A 14,235-nucleotide genomic window follows, 5' to 3' on the forward strand; every position below is an offset into this window, starting at 1 on the left:
TTGAATCAGGAGTCATTTTTATTTACAATGTAAACAGTTCCCATAAAGAAACAAAGGCCATGAAAATGCAACAGTAACTTCACCAAGAACAAAATTACAAAAACCTGTACAAGCATTATAGCGGGAAAAGTAATTTTCCATCCGATAGTTTTCACAGAGAAGCACACACACACACACACACACACACACACACACACACAGACTGAGTGGTGGAGTTTATAGAGTTCAGTTCTGCACAGAATAAGCTCACTTTCACCTCCAGTTCATCAGACTCACACACTGAGGTGCATGATGGGACATCGCAGAAACACTGTCGGCTCAAGAGGCGAGGCCGAGCAAGAAGCCGCCAACAAATCCACTGGAAACCACAATGTTTTTCTTCACAAATTCAGATGCCTGGAAAACATGGAGGTTTATAAGTTTCATAACCAGAAGAGGGCAGAAGAGATTCACATGAGTTTGTAACGACTGTATAGAGCTGAACTAGACTATAGAGCTGAACTAGACTATAGAGCTGAACTATAGAGCTGAACTATAGAGCTGAACTAGACTATAGAGCTGAACTAGACTATAGAGCTGAACTATAGAGCTGAACTAGACTATAGAGCTGAACTAGACTATAGAGCTGAACTAGACTATAGAGCTGAACTATAGAGCTGAACTAGACTATAGAGCTGAACTAGACTATAGAGCTGAACTAAACTATAGAGCTGAACTATAGAGCTGAACTATAGAGCTGAACTAGACTATAGAGCTGAACTAGACTATAGAGCTGAACTATAGAGCTGAACTATAGAGCTGAACTAGACTATAGAGCTGAACTAGACTATAGAGCTGAACTATAGAGCTGAACTATAGAGCTGAACTAGACTATAGAGCTGAACTAGACTATAGAGCTGAACTAAACTATAGAGCTGAACTAGACTATAGAGCTGAACTAGAGAGCTGAACTATAGAGCTGAACTATAGAGCTGAACTAGACTATAGAGCTGAACTAAACTATAGAGCTGAACTATAGAGCTGAACTAGACTATAGAGCTGAACTATAGAGCTGAACTATAGAGCTGAACTAGACTATAGAGCTGAACTATAGAGCTGAACTAGAGAGCTGAACTATAGAGCTGAACTATAGAGCTGAACTAGACTATAGAGCTGAACTAAACTATAGAGCTGAACTATAGAGCTGAACTAGACTATAGAGCTGAACTATAGAGCTGAACTATAGAGCTGAACTAGACTATAGAGCTGAACTAGACTATAGAGCTGAACTATAGAGCTGAACTATAAGAGCTGAACTAGACTATAGAGCTGAACTAGACTATAGAGCTGAACTAGACTATAGAGCTGAACTAAACTATAGAGCTGAACTATAGAGCTGAACTAGACTATAGAGCTGAACTATAGAGCTGAACTATAGAGTTGAACTATAGAGCTGAACTAGACTAGAGCTGAACTAGACTATAGAGCTGATAGAGCTATAGAGCTCAACTATAGAGCTGAACTAGACTATAGAGCTGAACTATAGAGCTGAACTATAGAGTTGAACTATAGAGCTGAACTAGACTATAGAGCTGAACTAAACTATAGAGCTGAACTATAGAGCTGAACTATAGAGCTGAACTAGACTATAGAGCTGAACTAGACTATAGAGCTGAACTATAGAGCTGAACTATAGAGCTGAACTAGACTATAGAGCTGAACTAGACTATAGAGCTGAACTAAACTATAGAGCTGAACTATAGAACTAGACTATAGAGCTGAACTAGACTATAGAGCTGAACTAAACTATAGAGCTGAACTAGACTATAGAGCTGAACTATAGAGCTGAACTAGAGAGCTGAACTATAGAGCTGAACTATAGAGCTGAACTAGACTATAGAGCTGAACTAAACTATAGAGCTGAACTATAGAGCTGAACTAGACTATAGAGCTGAACTATGGAGCTGAACTATAGAGCTGAACTAGACTATAGAGCTGAACTATAGAGCTGAACTAGAGAGCTGAACTATAGAGCTGAACTATAGAGCTGAACTAGACTATAGAGCTGAACTAAACTATAGAGCTGAACTATAGAGCTGAACTAGACTATAGAGCTGAACTATAGAGCTGAACTATAGAGCTGAACTAGACTATAGAGCTGAACTATAGAGCTGAACTATAAGAGCTGAACTAGACTATAGAGCTGAACTAGACTATAGAGCTGAACTAGACTATAGAGCTGAACTATAGAGCTGAACTAGACTATAGAGCTGAACTAAACTATAGAGCTGAACTATAGAGCTGAACTAGACTATAGAGCTGAACTATAGAGCTGAACTATAGAGTTGAACTATAGAGCTGAACTATAGAGCTGAACTATAGAGCTGAACTAGACTATAGAGCTGATAGAGCTATAGAGCTCAACTATAGAGCTGAACTAGACTATAGAGCTGAACTATAGAGTTGAACTATAGAGCTGAACTAGACTAGAGCTGAACTAGACTATAGAGCTGATAGAGCTATAGAGCTCAACTATAGAGCTCAACTAGAGCTGAACTATAGAGCTGAACTAGACTATAGAGGTGAACTATAGAGCTGAACTAGACTATAGAGCTGAACTAGACTATAGAGCTGAACTATAGAGGTGAACTATAGAGCTGAACTAGACTATAGAGCTGAACTAAACTATAGAGCTGAACTATAGAGCTGAACTATAGAGCTGAACTAGACTATAGAGCTGAACTATAGAGCTGAACTAGACTATAGAGCTGAACTATAGAGCTGAACTAGACTATAGAGCTGAACTATAGAGGTGAACTATAGAGCTGAACTAGACTATAGAGCTGAACTATAGAGGTGAACTATAGAGCTGAACTAGACTATAGAGCTGAACTAAACTATAGAGCTGAACTATAGAGCTGAACTATAGAGGTGAACTATAGAGCTGAACTAGACTATAGAGCTGAACTAAACTATAGAGCTGAACTATAGAGCTGAACTATAGAGCTGAACTAGACTATAGAGCTGAACTATAGAGCTGAACTATACTATAGAGCTGAACTAGACTATAGAGCTGAACTATAGAGCTGAACTAGACTATAGAGCTGAACTAGACTATAGAGCTGAACTATAGAGGTGAACTATAGAGCTGAACTATAGAGCTGAACTAAACTATAGAGCTGACCTAAACTATAGAGCTGAACTATAGAGCTGAACTATAGAGCTGAACTAGACTATAGAGCTGATAGAGCTATTGAGCTCAACTATAGAGCTCAACTAGAGCTGAACTATAGAGCTGAACTAGACTATAGAGCTGAACTAGACTATAGAGCTGAACTAAACTATAGAGCTGAACTATAGAGCTGAACTATAGAGGTGAACTATAGAGCTGAACTAGACTATAGAGCTGAACTAAACTATAGAGCTGAACTATAGAGCTGAACTATAGAGCTGAACTAGACTATAGAGCTGAACTATAGAGCTGAACTATAGAGCTGAACTAGACTATAGAGCTGAACTATAGAGCTGAACTAGACTATAGAGCTGAACTAGACTATAGAGCTGAACTATAGAGGTGAACTATAGAGCTGAACTATAGAGCTGAACTAAACTATAGAGCTGAACTATAGAGCTGACCTAAACTATAGAGCTGAACTATAGAGCTGAACTATAGAGCTGAACTAGACTATAGAGCTGATAGAGCTATTGAGCTCAACTATAGAGCTCAACTAGAGCTGAACTATAGAGCTGAACTAGACTATAGAGCTGAACTAGACTATAGAGCTGAACTATAGAGCTGAACTAGACTATAGAGCTGAACTATAGAGCTGAACTAGACTATAGAGCTGAACTAGACTATAGAGCTGAACTAAACTATAGAGCTGAACTATAGAGCTGAACTATAGAGCTGAACTATAGAGCTGAACTAGACTATAGAGCTGATAGAGCTATTGAGCTCAACTATAGAGCTCAACTAGAGCTGAACTATAGAGCTGAACTAGACTATAGAGCTGAACTATAGAGCTGAACTAGACTATAGAGCTGAACTATAGAGGTGAACTATAGAGCTGAACTATAGAGCTGAACTAAACTATAGAGCTGAACTATAGAGCTGACCTAAACTATAGAGCTGAACTATAGAGCTGAACTAGACTAGAGCTGAACTAGACTATAGAGCTGATAGAGCTATAGAGCTCAACTATAGAGCTCAACTAGAGCTGAACTATAGAGCTGAACTAGACTATAGAGCTGAACTATAGAGCTGAACTATAGAGGTGAACTATAGAGCTGAACTAGACTATAGAGCTGAACTATAGAGGTGAACTATAGAGCTGAACTAGACTATAGAGCTGAACTAAACTATAGAGCTGAACTATAGAGCTGAACTATAGAGGTGAACTATAGAGCTGAACTATAGAGGTGAACTATAGAGCTGAACTAGACTATAGAGCTGAACTAAACTATAGAGCTGAACTATAGAGCTGAACTATAGAGCTGAACTAGACTATAGAGCTGAACTATAGAGCTGAACTAGACTATAGAGCTGAACTATAGAGCTGAACTAGACTATAGAGCTGAACTAGACTATAGAGCTGAACTATAGAGGTGAACTATAGAGCTGAACTATAGAGCTGAACTAAACTATAGAGCTGAACTATAGAGCTGAACTAAACTATAGAGCTGAACTATAGAGCTGAACTAAACTATAGAGCTGAACTATAGAGCTGAACTATAGAGCTGAACTAGACTATTGAGCTGAACTATAGAGCTGAACTAGACTATAGAGCTGAACTAAACTATAGAGCTGAACTATAGAGCTGAACTAGACTATAGAGCTGAACTATAGAGCTGAACTAGACTATAGAGCTGAACTATAGAGTTGAACTATAGAGCTGAACTATAGAGCTGAACTAGACTAGAGCTGAACTAGACTATAGAGCTCAACTATAGAGCTCAACTATAGAGCTCAACTAGAGCTGAACTATAGAGCTGAACTATAGAGCTGAACTAGACTATAGAGCTGAACTATAGAGGTGAACTATAGAGCTGAACTAGACTATAGAGCTGAACTAAACTATAGAGCTGAACTATAGAGCTGAACTATAGAGCTGAACTAGACTATAGAGCTGAACTAGACTATAGAGCTGAACTAAACTATAGAGCTGAACTATAGAGCTGAACTATAGAGCTGAACTAGACTATAGAGCTGAACTATACTATAGAGCTGAACTATAGAGCTGAACTAGACTATAGAGCTGAACTATAGAGCTGAACTATAGAGCTGAACTATAGAGCTGAACTATAGAGCTGAACTATAGAGCTGAACTAGACTATAGAGCTGAACTATAGAGGTGAACTATAGAGCTGAACTATAGAGCTGAACTAAACTATAGAGCTGAACTATAGAGCTGACCTAAACTATAGAGCTGAACTATAGAGCTGAACTATAGAGCTGAACTAAACTATGAAAAAAGGAAAAATCCATTTTAAAGTCCTAGATCTAATTCTTTTAATGAATTCCTGTTATTTGAAGCTCAGATTTGCACAAGACATTATCGTGTCCATTTAAACTATGAAGCGTCTTCACCTCCTCAATGACCGTGTTGATCTCAGGTGCGGCTTTATTGGCTTTTTTCTTCAGGCGTCTCTTGGCTGTGTTTACATCTTTCTCCACTTTCTTCCAGTCCACTTGGACGTAGCCGCTGTGATTGGCGATCTGCGGCACAAAAGCCCATTGAGTCACATATAAACACACTGAAGCACCAGTTGATCAGTAACTGCAGTGATCAGTAAACTGTGGTTCTCGCCTGTAACAGCAGGAATCCTCCTCCGACTGCAGTAGCGGTGATCTTTCCCACTCGCTGGAACAGGTATCCCACACACCTGAGACAAGCAGAAGAGAGGAAAGACAACAATGAAGAATAAAGAAAACCTATTATCCTCTTTTACAGTGTGTGTATGTAGTCTTCAGGCTCTACTAGAGCAGGTTTTCCTGCTTGAATGTTGATTATTCCCCATATTCTCCAGTGTTGCGGCTCCTCTCTTCAGTCTGGCAGTCACGCTCTGTTTCCCGAAAGCATCGTTAGCCAACTATAGTCGCAGGTTTTGTCGTTATCAGCAGTTCAGCGAGTGTGTGTTTCCCGAAACCATCGTTCTAATGAAACATTCGCAAACAGCATCGCAGAGTTGTGTGTTTGCAACCTGACATTCAGTGCAATCTATATCTGTTATTTAGAATACATACAAATGTCATTTACGTCTTTAGTTTGTCGAGATTTAAAGCGTCGTGTTGAAGAGTGCGCATGTGTGAACGAGCTCTAGTGCGTGAGAACGAGTCTATGAGTGAATCTGGAAATAAAGCAAAATAACTGAGAGAAATATTCCTCAGATGCCGTGTCTAATTTATAGCGAAACATCTCGCGTTAACTCGATCTCAAACACATTCATTAACAGTAGTTATTACTCAACACCTGAGTGACATCATTAACCAACGGTTGAACGACCAACTCACGACAATACGGGAAACAGTCGAGACTCGCCAGTGGATTCTCTCAGCGGTGGATCGTACTATAGTAGTGAAGCCGCGAGTTACGGCGCTGTACGGGAAACACACCCCTGTTTACTTCCTGTCTCTGTGAAGCCCCTCCTTTAAAAACCACACAGTGCTCTGATTGGTCGGCTGGATCAGTGTTGTGATTGGTCGAGCCCCTTTATTCTGCACATTAATTGAATGAAATAACGAGATGAATGACCTGGTGAGTGTGTACTGGGAACGAGAGGTGATGAAGAGCAGTGTGTACTGGGAACGAGAGGTGATGAAGAGCAGTGTGTACTGGGAACGAGAGGTGATGAAGAGCAGTGTGTACTGGGAACGCACCAGCCCGTGAATCCGCCCATCATGATCTGAGTGGCCACAGAGTACTTCTCTGCCATCGGGCCGGAGTTGTTCCCGATCACGGCGTTCCACCACTGGTGACTGCGAGCGTATGTGCTGAGATCCAGCATCTCAAACGCCTCATCTTCATCGGCCTGTCCTGAACACACACACACACACACACACACACACACACACAGCAGCTCAAGGTGAAGTGTGTGATGCTGTTATTCATCTGAAGCAGCTGCAGTATTATATCCATACAGCATGAGGAATATTGATGGAGGGTCACATGACACACACGACTGCAGGAACACCCCAGTTCATCTGACTGTATTTTGCTGGTTGTTATTATCGTTACTCAGAGACTACAATCTCAAAAATATGCTCTTCCTCAGTGTTTCTGTCTTGTTTTCCAGCACAAACATCTAAACATTCTTAAATCAAGATAAATTTACTGGAGAAGCAAATTGACTGAAGATATTAAATCTAGTTTACTGTAAAAAAATAAATAAAATAAATAAAATAAAAATGAAAAAATGAAGTGAGTTTGTACAAGAACAAATATCTGCTAATGGGGTCAGAAAAATAAACTTGATTCAAAGGGAAAACATTATTATTTTTCTGACTCCATTGTCATATTTGTTCATGTTTTAAGCACAGACTTTTTTTTTTATTTTTTTTACAGTAAACCAGATTTAATATCTTCAGTCAATTTGTTTCTCCAGTAAATGCATCTTGATTTAAGAACTTTCAAATATTTGTCCTGGAAAACAAGACAAAAAAAACGTAAGATTTTGTTAGTTTGTAGTATATAAAACATCACGACACATGATTTGATTGAGGTCAAATGTGGCCTTTCAGCGAAAAATGACTTTTTAAATGAGATTAACCCAACAGAAGGACAAGATGAAGCGAGCTCATATTCTCAGTTTTGGTTTTTGTTGGCATATAAATGTGCTCGATATGAGATATAATGACGGCCACTAAACACTCGATCATCATTTATTGACAGCACACTCACTCACTCACTCACTCACCTTCTGTGTGTTGTTTTTGTTGTTGTTCCGCCATTTTGGGTGATGTGTGACGTCATGGCGTCAGGTGATGTTGACAGCTGTGCGTGCGCGCCGCCTACAGCCACGTCAATGTTTCAAATATTATACAGTAGCCAATGTCCGGTTATTACTGCGCTTTCATATCCATAAGACACGCATTTCCTGAAATGTTTTATTCTGAATACATGCTACTGATGAGTTTGTGTTACTACATTTCATTTCATTCTTATGTTTTATGTATTTAGTGCATTTCATAGTAAATTAGCAACACTAAATAAACGACCATACAGGATGGGAAGCGTTGGTCAGTAATGGGATGCAGTTCATCTCTCTAACCGTTTTCTAACTATGAGATTTTGGCCCATATTTTCTGTGAACATTAGAGGAAATAAGAATAGGATTGAGCCACAGTGGCCTAAGCTTTAACCCTTAACTGCACAACTGTCACTCCAATTTCCCCATTTCATGAAAACCACACCTCTCTATTTGCATTTCATAACAACGCAAATTAGCCGTTCGCTATCCAGTGTTTTAGTCAATCCTCTCATTTTTCCAAACATCGCGTGAAACGCTTAAAGCTTCGAGTCGCGCATTCAAGCGATCTTTACAGGAAACAAAATTAGCGAAAGGATTGAAGAACCAAAACATTTTGGGACAAGGCCAGTGACGCGCTCGCGTTCTCCTCGGCGATTGGCTGTTGAGCCCGAGAGGGCGTGGTCACGACGACGGCGTGGGTTCGCCTGTGTGACACAATTACAACAACTTTAATCTGGTGGCGGACACAACTTTAGATTGTTTTAATACGTTCCGCGTTTTTAAAGTGTGCACGTGCCGCAAGTCACGCATAAACATTGACCCGCTGCATCACACAGTTTATTCCTACACAACAATGTGAGAAGACGAGCAACTCACTTCGTCAGGGGGCATAGAAACCGAAGCGCGTTTTACTGGGAAAAAGTTTCCGTTTATTGTGGCTTTTGGACGAACGGAACTCGCATTCTCCCGGTGCGATTCCATGAAATCGTGCCGCGCGTCGCTCGCCGTCGCCGCTCGACGCCTCAGCGCTGCTGGTGATGAGGAGAAGAAAATGGCGGCGGGAAAAGCGAGTGAACCCGAGGAGGACTCACCGCGTCTGAGCGCGCAGGAGAGCGACGCTCTCGCCCGCGTCGACAGGTCTGAACCAACGCTTAACGGAGCCCGCGAGCGGCTCGGGGTGTTTCGGGGTGTGGGGTGTGTGTTCGGAAGCGAGCTGATCCCGAGCCCTGTGTGTGTGTGTTTGTGTCTCGTTCGCAGCTCTCTGTTCGGATATCAGCGGCTTCATGAAGATGGCGCCAGCATGAAGGCCCTGCTCATCAAGGTAAAGACGCGCGTTGAAATCAACGCATCACAACACACTCTCTCACACACACACATACACTCAGTGCAAAATGACAGCGAGTGAGTGACACGGTTTCCCGCGGTCTGGGTGTGAGGGAGTGAGTGCGACGCGCTCCGTCAACGCGCTGCGCTGGAGCTCGCGAGCCTTTAGCCGCGCGGGTCTGTGATTGGAACCAGCATATGGAGAACTTTATGAACTCGGCAGCAGCGGCTCAGGCGTTCTGACGCGTCTCCTCGTTGCAGGGACGCGTCGCTGTGTTTGTGCTGTAACTGTGCAGAATGCAGGTGTCACTCAAACTGAGGTCGTTTGAATCACTGGACGTTCATAAGCCGCGCTCGGGCTTTATCTCGATCCGTGTGTGTGTGTGTGCTACGCGTTTCTGAGGAAGAGTCAGGCCCAGTTTACCTCAGTTTACGCTTGTGTGTGTGGTGGTAATGGGAGGCAGAGTCATATCAGTTTGACGCTTGTGTGTGTGTGTGTGTGTGCGCGGGGGTAATGGCGCTCGGGTCGGCCCAAGATGGCGGGGTGGGGAGGGGTTATAACGCGCGTTATAATGCAGAAAGAGACGCGAATAACCGTAACGCTGCAGAATGAGCTGCTACAGCTGAGCGCCGTGAAGGCTTGTGGGTAACGGGCCTCGTGTGAGAACACCTCCCTGTGTTGTGGGACCTGTAGTGAACACTAGAGAGGAAACAAAGACTGAGTCTGCATGAGCTCCTGCTGTCATGTGATGATGATGATGATGATGATGATGATGGACTTCATGTGTGATGATGATGATGATGATGATGGACTTCATGTGTGATGATGATGATGATCCACTGCTTCTTCTTTAGTGTTGGTGTCATCAGATGCTTATAGAGAAAAGCGTCTCTTTTACATTCTTCATTAATAGTGTGTGGATGGATGGATGGATGGATGGATGGATGGATGGATGGATGAGTGGATGGATGGATGAGTGGATGGATGGATGAGTGGATGGATGAGTGGATGGATGGATGAGTGAGTGGATGGATGGATGAGTGGATGGATGGATGAGTGAGTGTATGGATGGATGAGTGGATGGATGAGTGGATGGATGGATGAGTGGATGGATGGATGAGTGTATGGATGGATGAGTGGATGGATGGATGAGTGTATGGATGGATGAGTGGATGGATGGATGAGTGGATGGATGAGTGGATGGATGGGTGAGTGAGTGGATGGATGGGTGAGTGAGTGGATGGATGAGTGAGTGGATGGATGGATGAGTGGGTGGATGGATGAGTGAGTGGATGGATGGATGAGTGGATGGATGGATGAGTGGATGGATGGATGAGTGGGTGGATGGATGAGTGAGTGGATGGATGAGTGAGTGGATGGATGGATGAGTAGATGGATGGATGAGTAGATGGATGGATGAGTAGATGGATGGATGAGTAGATGGATGGATGAGTAGATGGATGGATGAGTAGATGGATGGATGAGTGAATGGATAGATAATGCCGATGGATCGGCTGATTTAACCGCTGTTGTTCCCCGTCATCATTCATATCATATATGTGCATTAATATGTAGGGTTATATTGCATCCTGACCTGTGGAGTAAGTATCAGCATTAAAGGCCGTTCACACCAGGAATGATAACTAGAATATTAGTTTTCACACTAGTGCACAATATCATTCTGTTCTCAGTTTTGACATCTGTCGCTTTAAATGCTCGAGCTCTTAGGGTTAGGGTTAGGATTGATTCTGATTGACTGTCAGTGTTTTATCGTTCGTCAGCCTGAAATATCTTCTGTGATTCCAGCGATATCGTTCCTCTGTTGTTGTTATCGCTATAATTGTGGTGTGAACTCGTTTTAAAGCGAACCCTTTATGGTGACAGGTGAGCAGCAGGAACGCTAACCGCTACGATAACTATATTCCACCCAGGAACGCAGCTTTAAATATGTGCTGAAGCTCAAGCTTCTGATTGGCTGTTCGGACTCTATTATTTTACATTTAGAACGACTTGTAAAACTTTACCTTGATTGTTATAGTTCGTCCTTTGTGTGAACGGCTTTAACGGGATTAGCGGGACAGTTCACCCGGAAAGGGCCATTCTGTGATCCTTTCATTCTTCAGTGGAAAACAAGATATTTTGGAAAAATATGTGGTTGTTTTTTTAATAAAATGAAAGTCAGTGGATAAAACAGTTTCTTCAGTTTATCTTTATCTTTATCTTCGTTTGTGTTCGTAGAAGAAAGTCAGAGTGGTTTTAAAGAGTGCAAGTAAATGATGACAGAAGGATCATTTGTGGGTGAACTAACCCTTCCTCCACGTGTGTCGATCTTCTTCATCTTCATCATCTTCATTGCAGAAAAACTGCAATACATCGAAAATCCGCTAGAGGCAGGTCCCAAAAGGGAGCAAATGTCCATAGATCCCATGTTAAAATGTCCGTTTTCACAGCATAAATTCATGCTTTTACAGGTTGGTCCCATGGACTTTTATTGTATTTTTCGACAGCTTCCGAGTGCCTGACAACTGTGAGGGGGGTGATTTTTTTTTTTCTAACTCGTTAGTTTAGATCGTATTTAGATCTAAAATGTATGACAAATAAGGCCGTGGTTAACTTTGATTGACAGCTTGATTGACAGCTTAGGCTGCGCCAAGGAGAATGACAACATAAGAAGCGCCATTTTTTAACACAGTTGAAATATAATACTACTGTTTCTGTATCATGAAATGTAGTTTTAAGAGTTTTTCAGGCGAGAATGGAGTTGTTTAAAGCTCAAATCTGTGGTTTATTTATAAAGATTTATGATCATTTTATCCAGTTGTGAGATCCAGCGATGACCGGGCGCTCGGCGTCATGTACCCCGCCTGGAGCAGCCTTTCCTCGGCTCGTCGTTCTGGCGTTTGCCGCGGACTCTGGCGTCTCTGTAGTGGTTAAACATGAGATATAATTCGTCTTGTCTATATCTAACGGGCGATCTTTGGTCTCGTGAATCTATAATTTGTTCCCTGGCCAATCGTTTTTGGCTGAGGGGAAGTTTCATAACTTTATAAGCTATTTAACGTTACCGTTGTATGGTTAGACTAGAGCGCTGACTTTGTATGTTTGACTGAATTGTTTGCTTTATTTGTAAAGCTTCTTGTACCTTTTACTTATACTTTTATAATGGCTAATATTGATAAAACTGAAATTTAACAAAAAGAGACTGGGTTGAGTTTGTCATTTTAAATTTTAATACAACGAAGATGATCTGTAATGATGTTTACTGCAACATCTGTTTCAAACCCGCTCTTCAGAAAGTCTATGGGTGACGTCACAGACGCTTTGTCCATATTTTTTACAGTCTATGTTATTTCTACTGTTCTGTTACGGAGAGTGTTAGAGCTGTAGATCACAGGTGTGTGTGTGTGTGTGTGTGTGGATAGTGTTTGACTGGTGTTAGAGCTGTAGATCACAGGTGTGTGTGTGTGTGGATAGTGTTTGACTGGTGTTAGAGCTGTAGATCACAGGTGTGTGTGTGTGTGTGTGTGTGTGGATAGTGTTTGACTGGTGTTAGAGCTGTAGATCACAGGTGTGTGTGTGTGTGTGTGGATAGTGTTTGACTGGTGTTAGAGCTGTATATCACAGGTGTGTGTGTGTGTGGATAGTGTTTGACTGGTATTAGAGCTGTATATCACAGGTGTGTATGTGTGTGTGTGGATAGTGTTTGACTGGTGTTAGAGCTGTATATCACAGGTGTGTGTGTGTGTGTGTGTGTGTGGATAGTGTTTGACTGGTGTTAGAGCTGTAGATCACAGGTGTGTGTGTGTGTGTGTGGATAGTGTTTGACTGGTGTTAGAGCTGTATATCACAGGTGTGTGTGTGTGTGTGTGTGTGGATAGTGTTTGACTGGTGTTAGAGCTGTAGATCACAGGTGTGTGTGTGTGTGGATCGTGTTTGACTGGTGTTAGAGCTGTATATCACAGGTGTGTGTGTGTGTGTGTGTGTGTGTGGATAGTGTTTGACTGGTGTTAGAGCTGTATATCACAGGTGTGTGTGTGTGTGTGTGTGTGTGTGGATAGTGTTTGACTGGTGTTAGAGCTGTAGATCACAGGTGTGTGTGTGTGTGTGGATAGTGTTTGACTGGTGTTAGAGCTGTATATCACAGGTGTGTGTGTGTGTGTGTGTGTGTGTGGATAGTGTTTGACTGGTGTTAGAGCTGTAGATCACAGGTGTGTGTGTGTGTGTGTGTGTGTGTGGATAGTGTTTGACTGGTGTTAGAGCTGTAGATCACAGGTGTGTGTGTGTGTGTGGATAGTGTTTGACTGGTGTTAGAGCTGTAGATCACAGGTGTGTGGGTGTGGATAGTGTTTGACTGGTGTTAGAGCTGTATATCACAGGTGTGTGTGTGTGTGTGTGTGTGTGTGGATAGTGTTTGACTGGTGTTAGAGCTGTAGATCACAGGTGTGTGTGTGTGTGTGTGTGTGTGTGTGTGTGGATAGTGTTTGACTGGTGTTAGAGCTGTAGATCACAGGTGTGTGTGTGTGTGTGTGTGTGGATAGTGTTTGACTGGTGTTAGAGCTGTATATCACAGGTGTGTGTGTGTGTGTGTGGATAGTGTTTGACTGGTGTTAGAGCTGTATATCACAGGTGTGTGTGTGTGTGTGTGTGTGTGTGGATAGTGTTTGACTGGTGTTAGAGCTGTAGATCACAGGTGTGTGTGTGTGTGTGTGGATAGTGTTTGACTGGTGTTAGAGCTGTATATCACGTGTGTGTGTGTGTGTGTGTGTGTGTGTGTGTGTGGATAGTGTTTGACTGGTGTTAGAGCTGTAGATCACAGGTGTGTGTGTGTGTGTGTGGATCGTGTTTGACTGGTGTTAGAGCTGTATATCACAGGTGTGTGTGTGTGTGTGTGTGTGTGTGTGTGGATAGTGTTTGACTGGTGTTAGAGCTGTATATCACAGGTGTGTGTGTGTGTGTGTGGATAG

The 14,235-nt window shown here is 42.1% G+C and overlaps 2 protein-coding genes across 5 annotated transcripts in view; one reads left to right on the forward strand and one right to left on the reverse strand.

The window, feature by feature from the left end:
* LOC311092811 (FUN14 domain-containing protein 1-like) lies at positions 1–8,033 on the reverse strand. 2 transcript variants are annotated; one of them, XM_084129770.1, is made up of 5 exons: positions 7,894–8,033; positions 6,857–7,013; positions 5,787–5,862; positions 5,567–5,695; positions 1–396 (listed from the first exon to the last, which is right to left on the reverse strand). In XM_084129770.1, the coding sequence occupies exons 1-5, from the start codon at positions 7,925–7,927 to the stop codon at positions 319–321; spliced, it is 474 nt and encodes a 157-aa protein (XP_083985896.1). In that variant the 5' UTR covers positions 7,928–8,033; the 3' UTR covers positions 1–318. The 2 variants fall into 2 exon arrangements, with proteins under 2 accessions (XP_083985896.1, XP_083985897.1); XM_084129771.1 differs by having other exon boundaries at positions 6,857–7,008; positions 7,894–8,016.
* An 893-nt stretch (positions 8,034–8,926) lies between these two features.
* The window catches only part of kdm6al (lysine (K)-specific demethylase 6A, like), a gene marked incomplete at its 5' end in the record, with an annotated part of 71,395 nt that continues 66,086 nt past the window's right edge, over positions 8,927–14,235 (forward strand). For all 3 annotated transcript variants that reach the window (XM_084129760.1, XM_084129761.1, XM_084129762.1), the window contains 2 exons: positions 8,927–9,084; positions 9,205–9,268. In XM_084129760.1, coding sequence (XP_083985886.1) covers positions 8,927–9,084; positions 9,205–9,268 — 222 coding nt within the window. The remainder of the gene's footprint in view (positions 9,085–9,204; positions 9,269–14,235) is intronic.

Source organism: Abramis brama (assembly GCF_963993115.1).
Source record: "Abramis brama genome assembly, chromosome: 11".
Classification (NCBI taxonomy): domain Eukaryota; kingdom Metazoa; phylum Chordata; class Actinopteri; order Cypriniformes; family Leuciscidae; genus Abramis; species Abramis brama.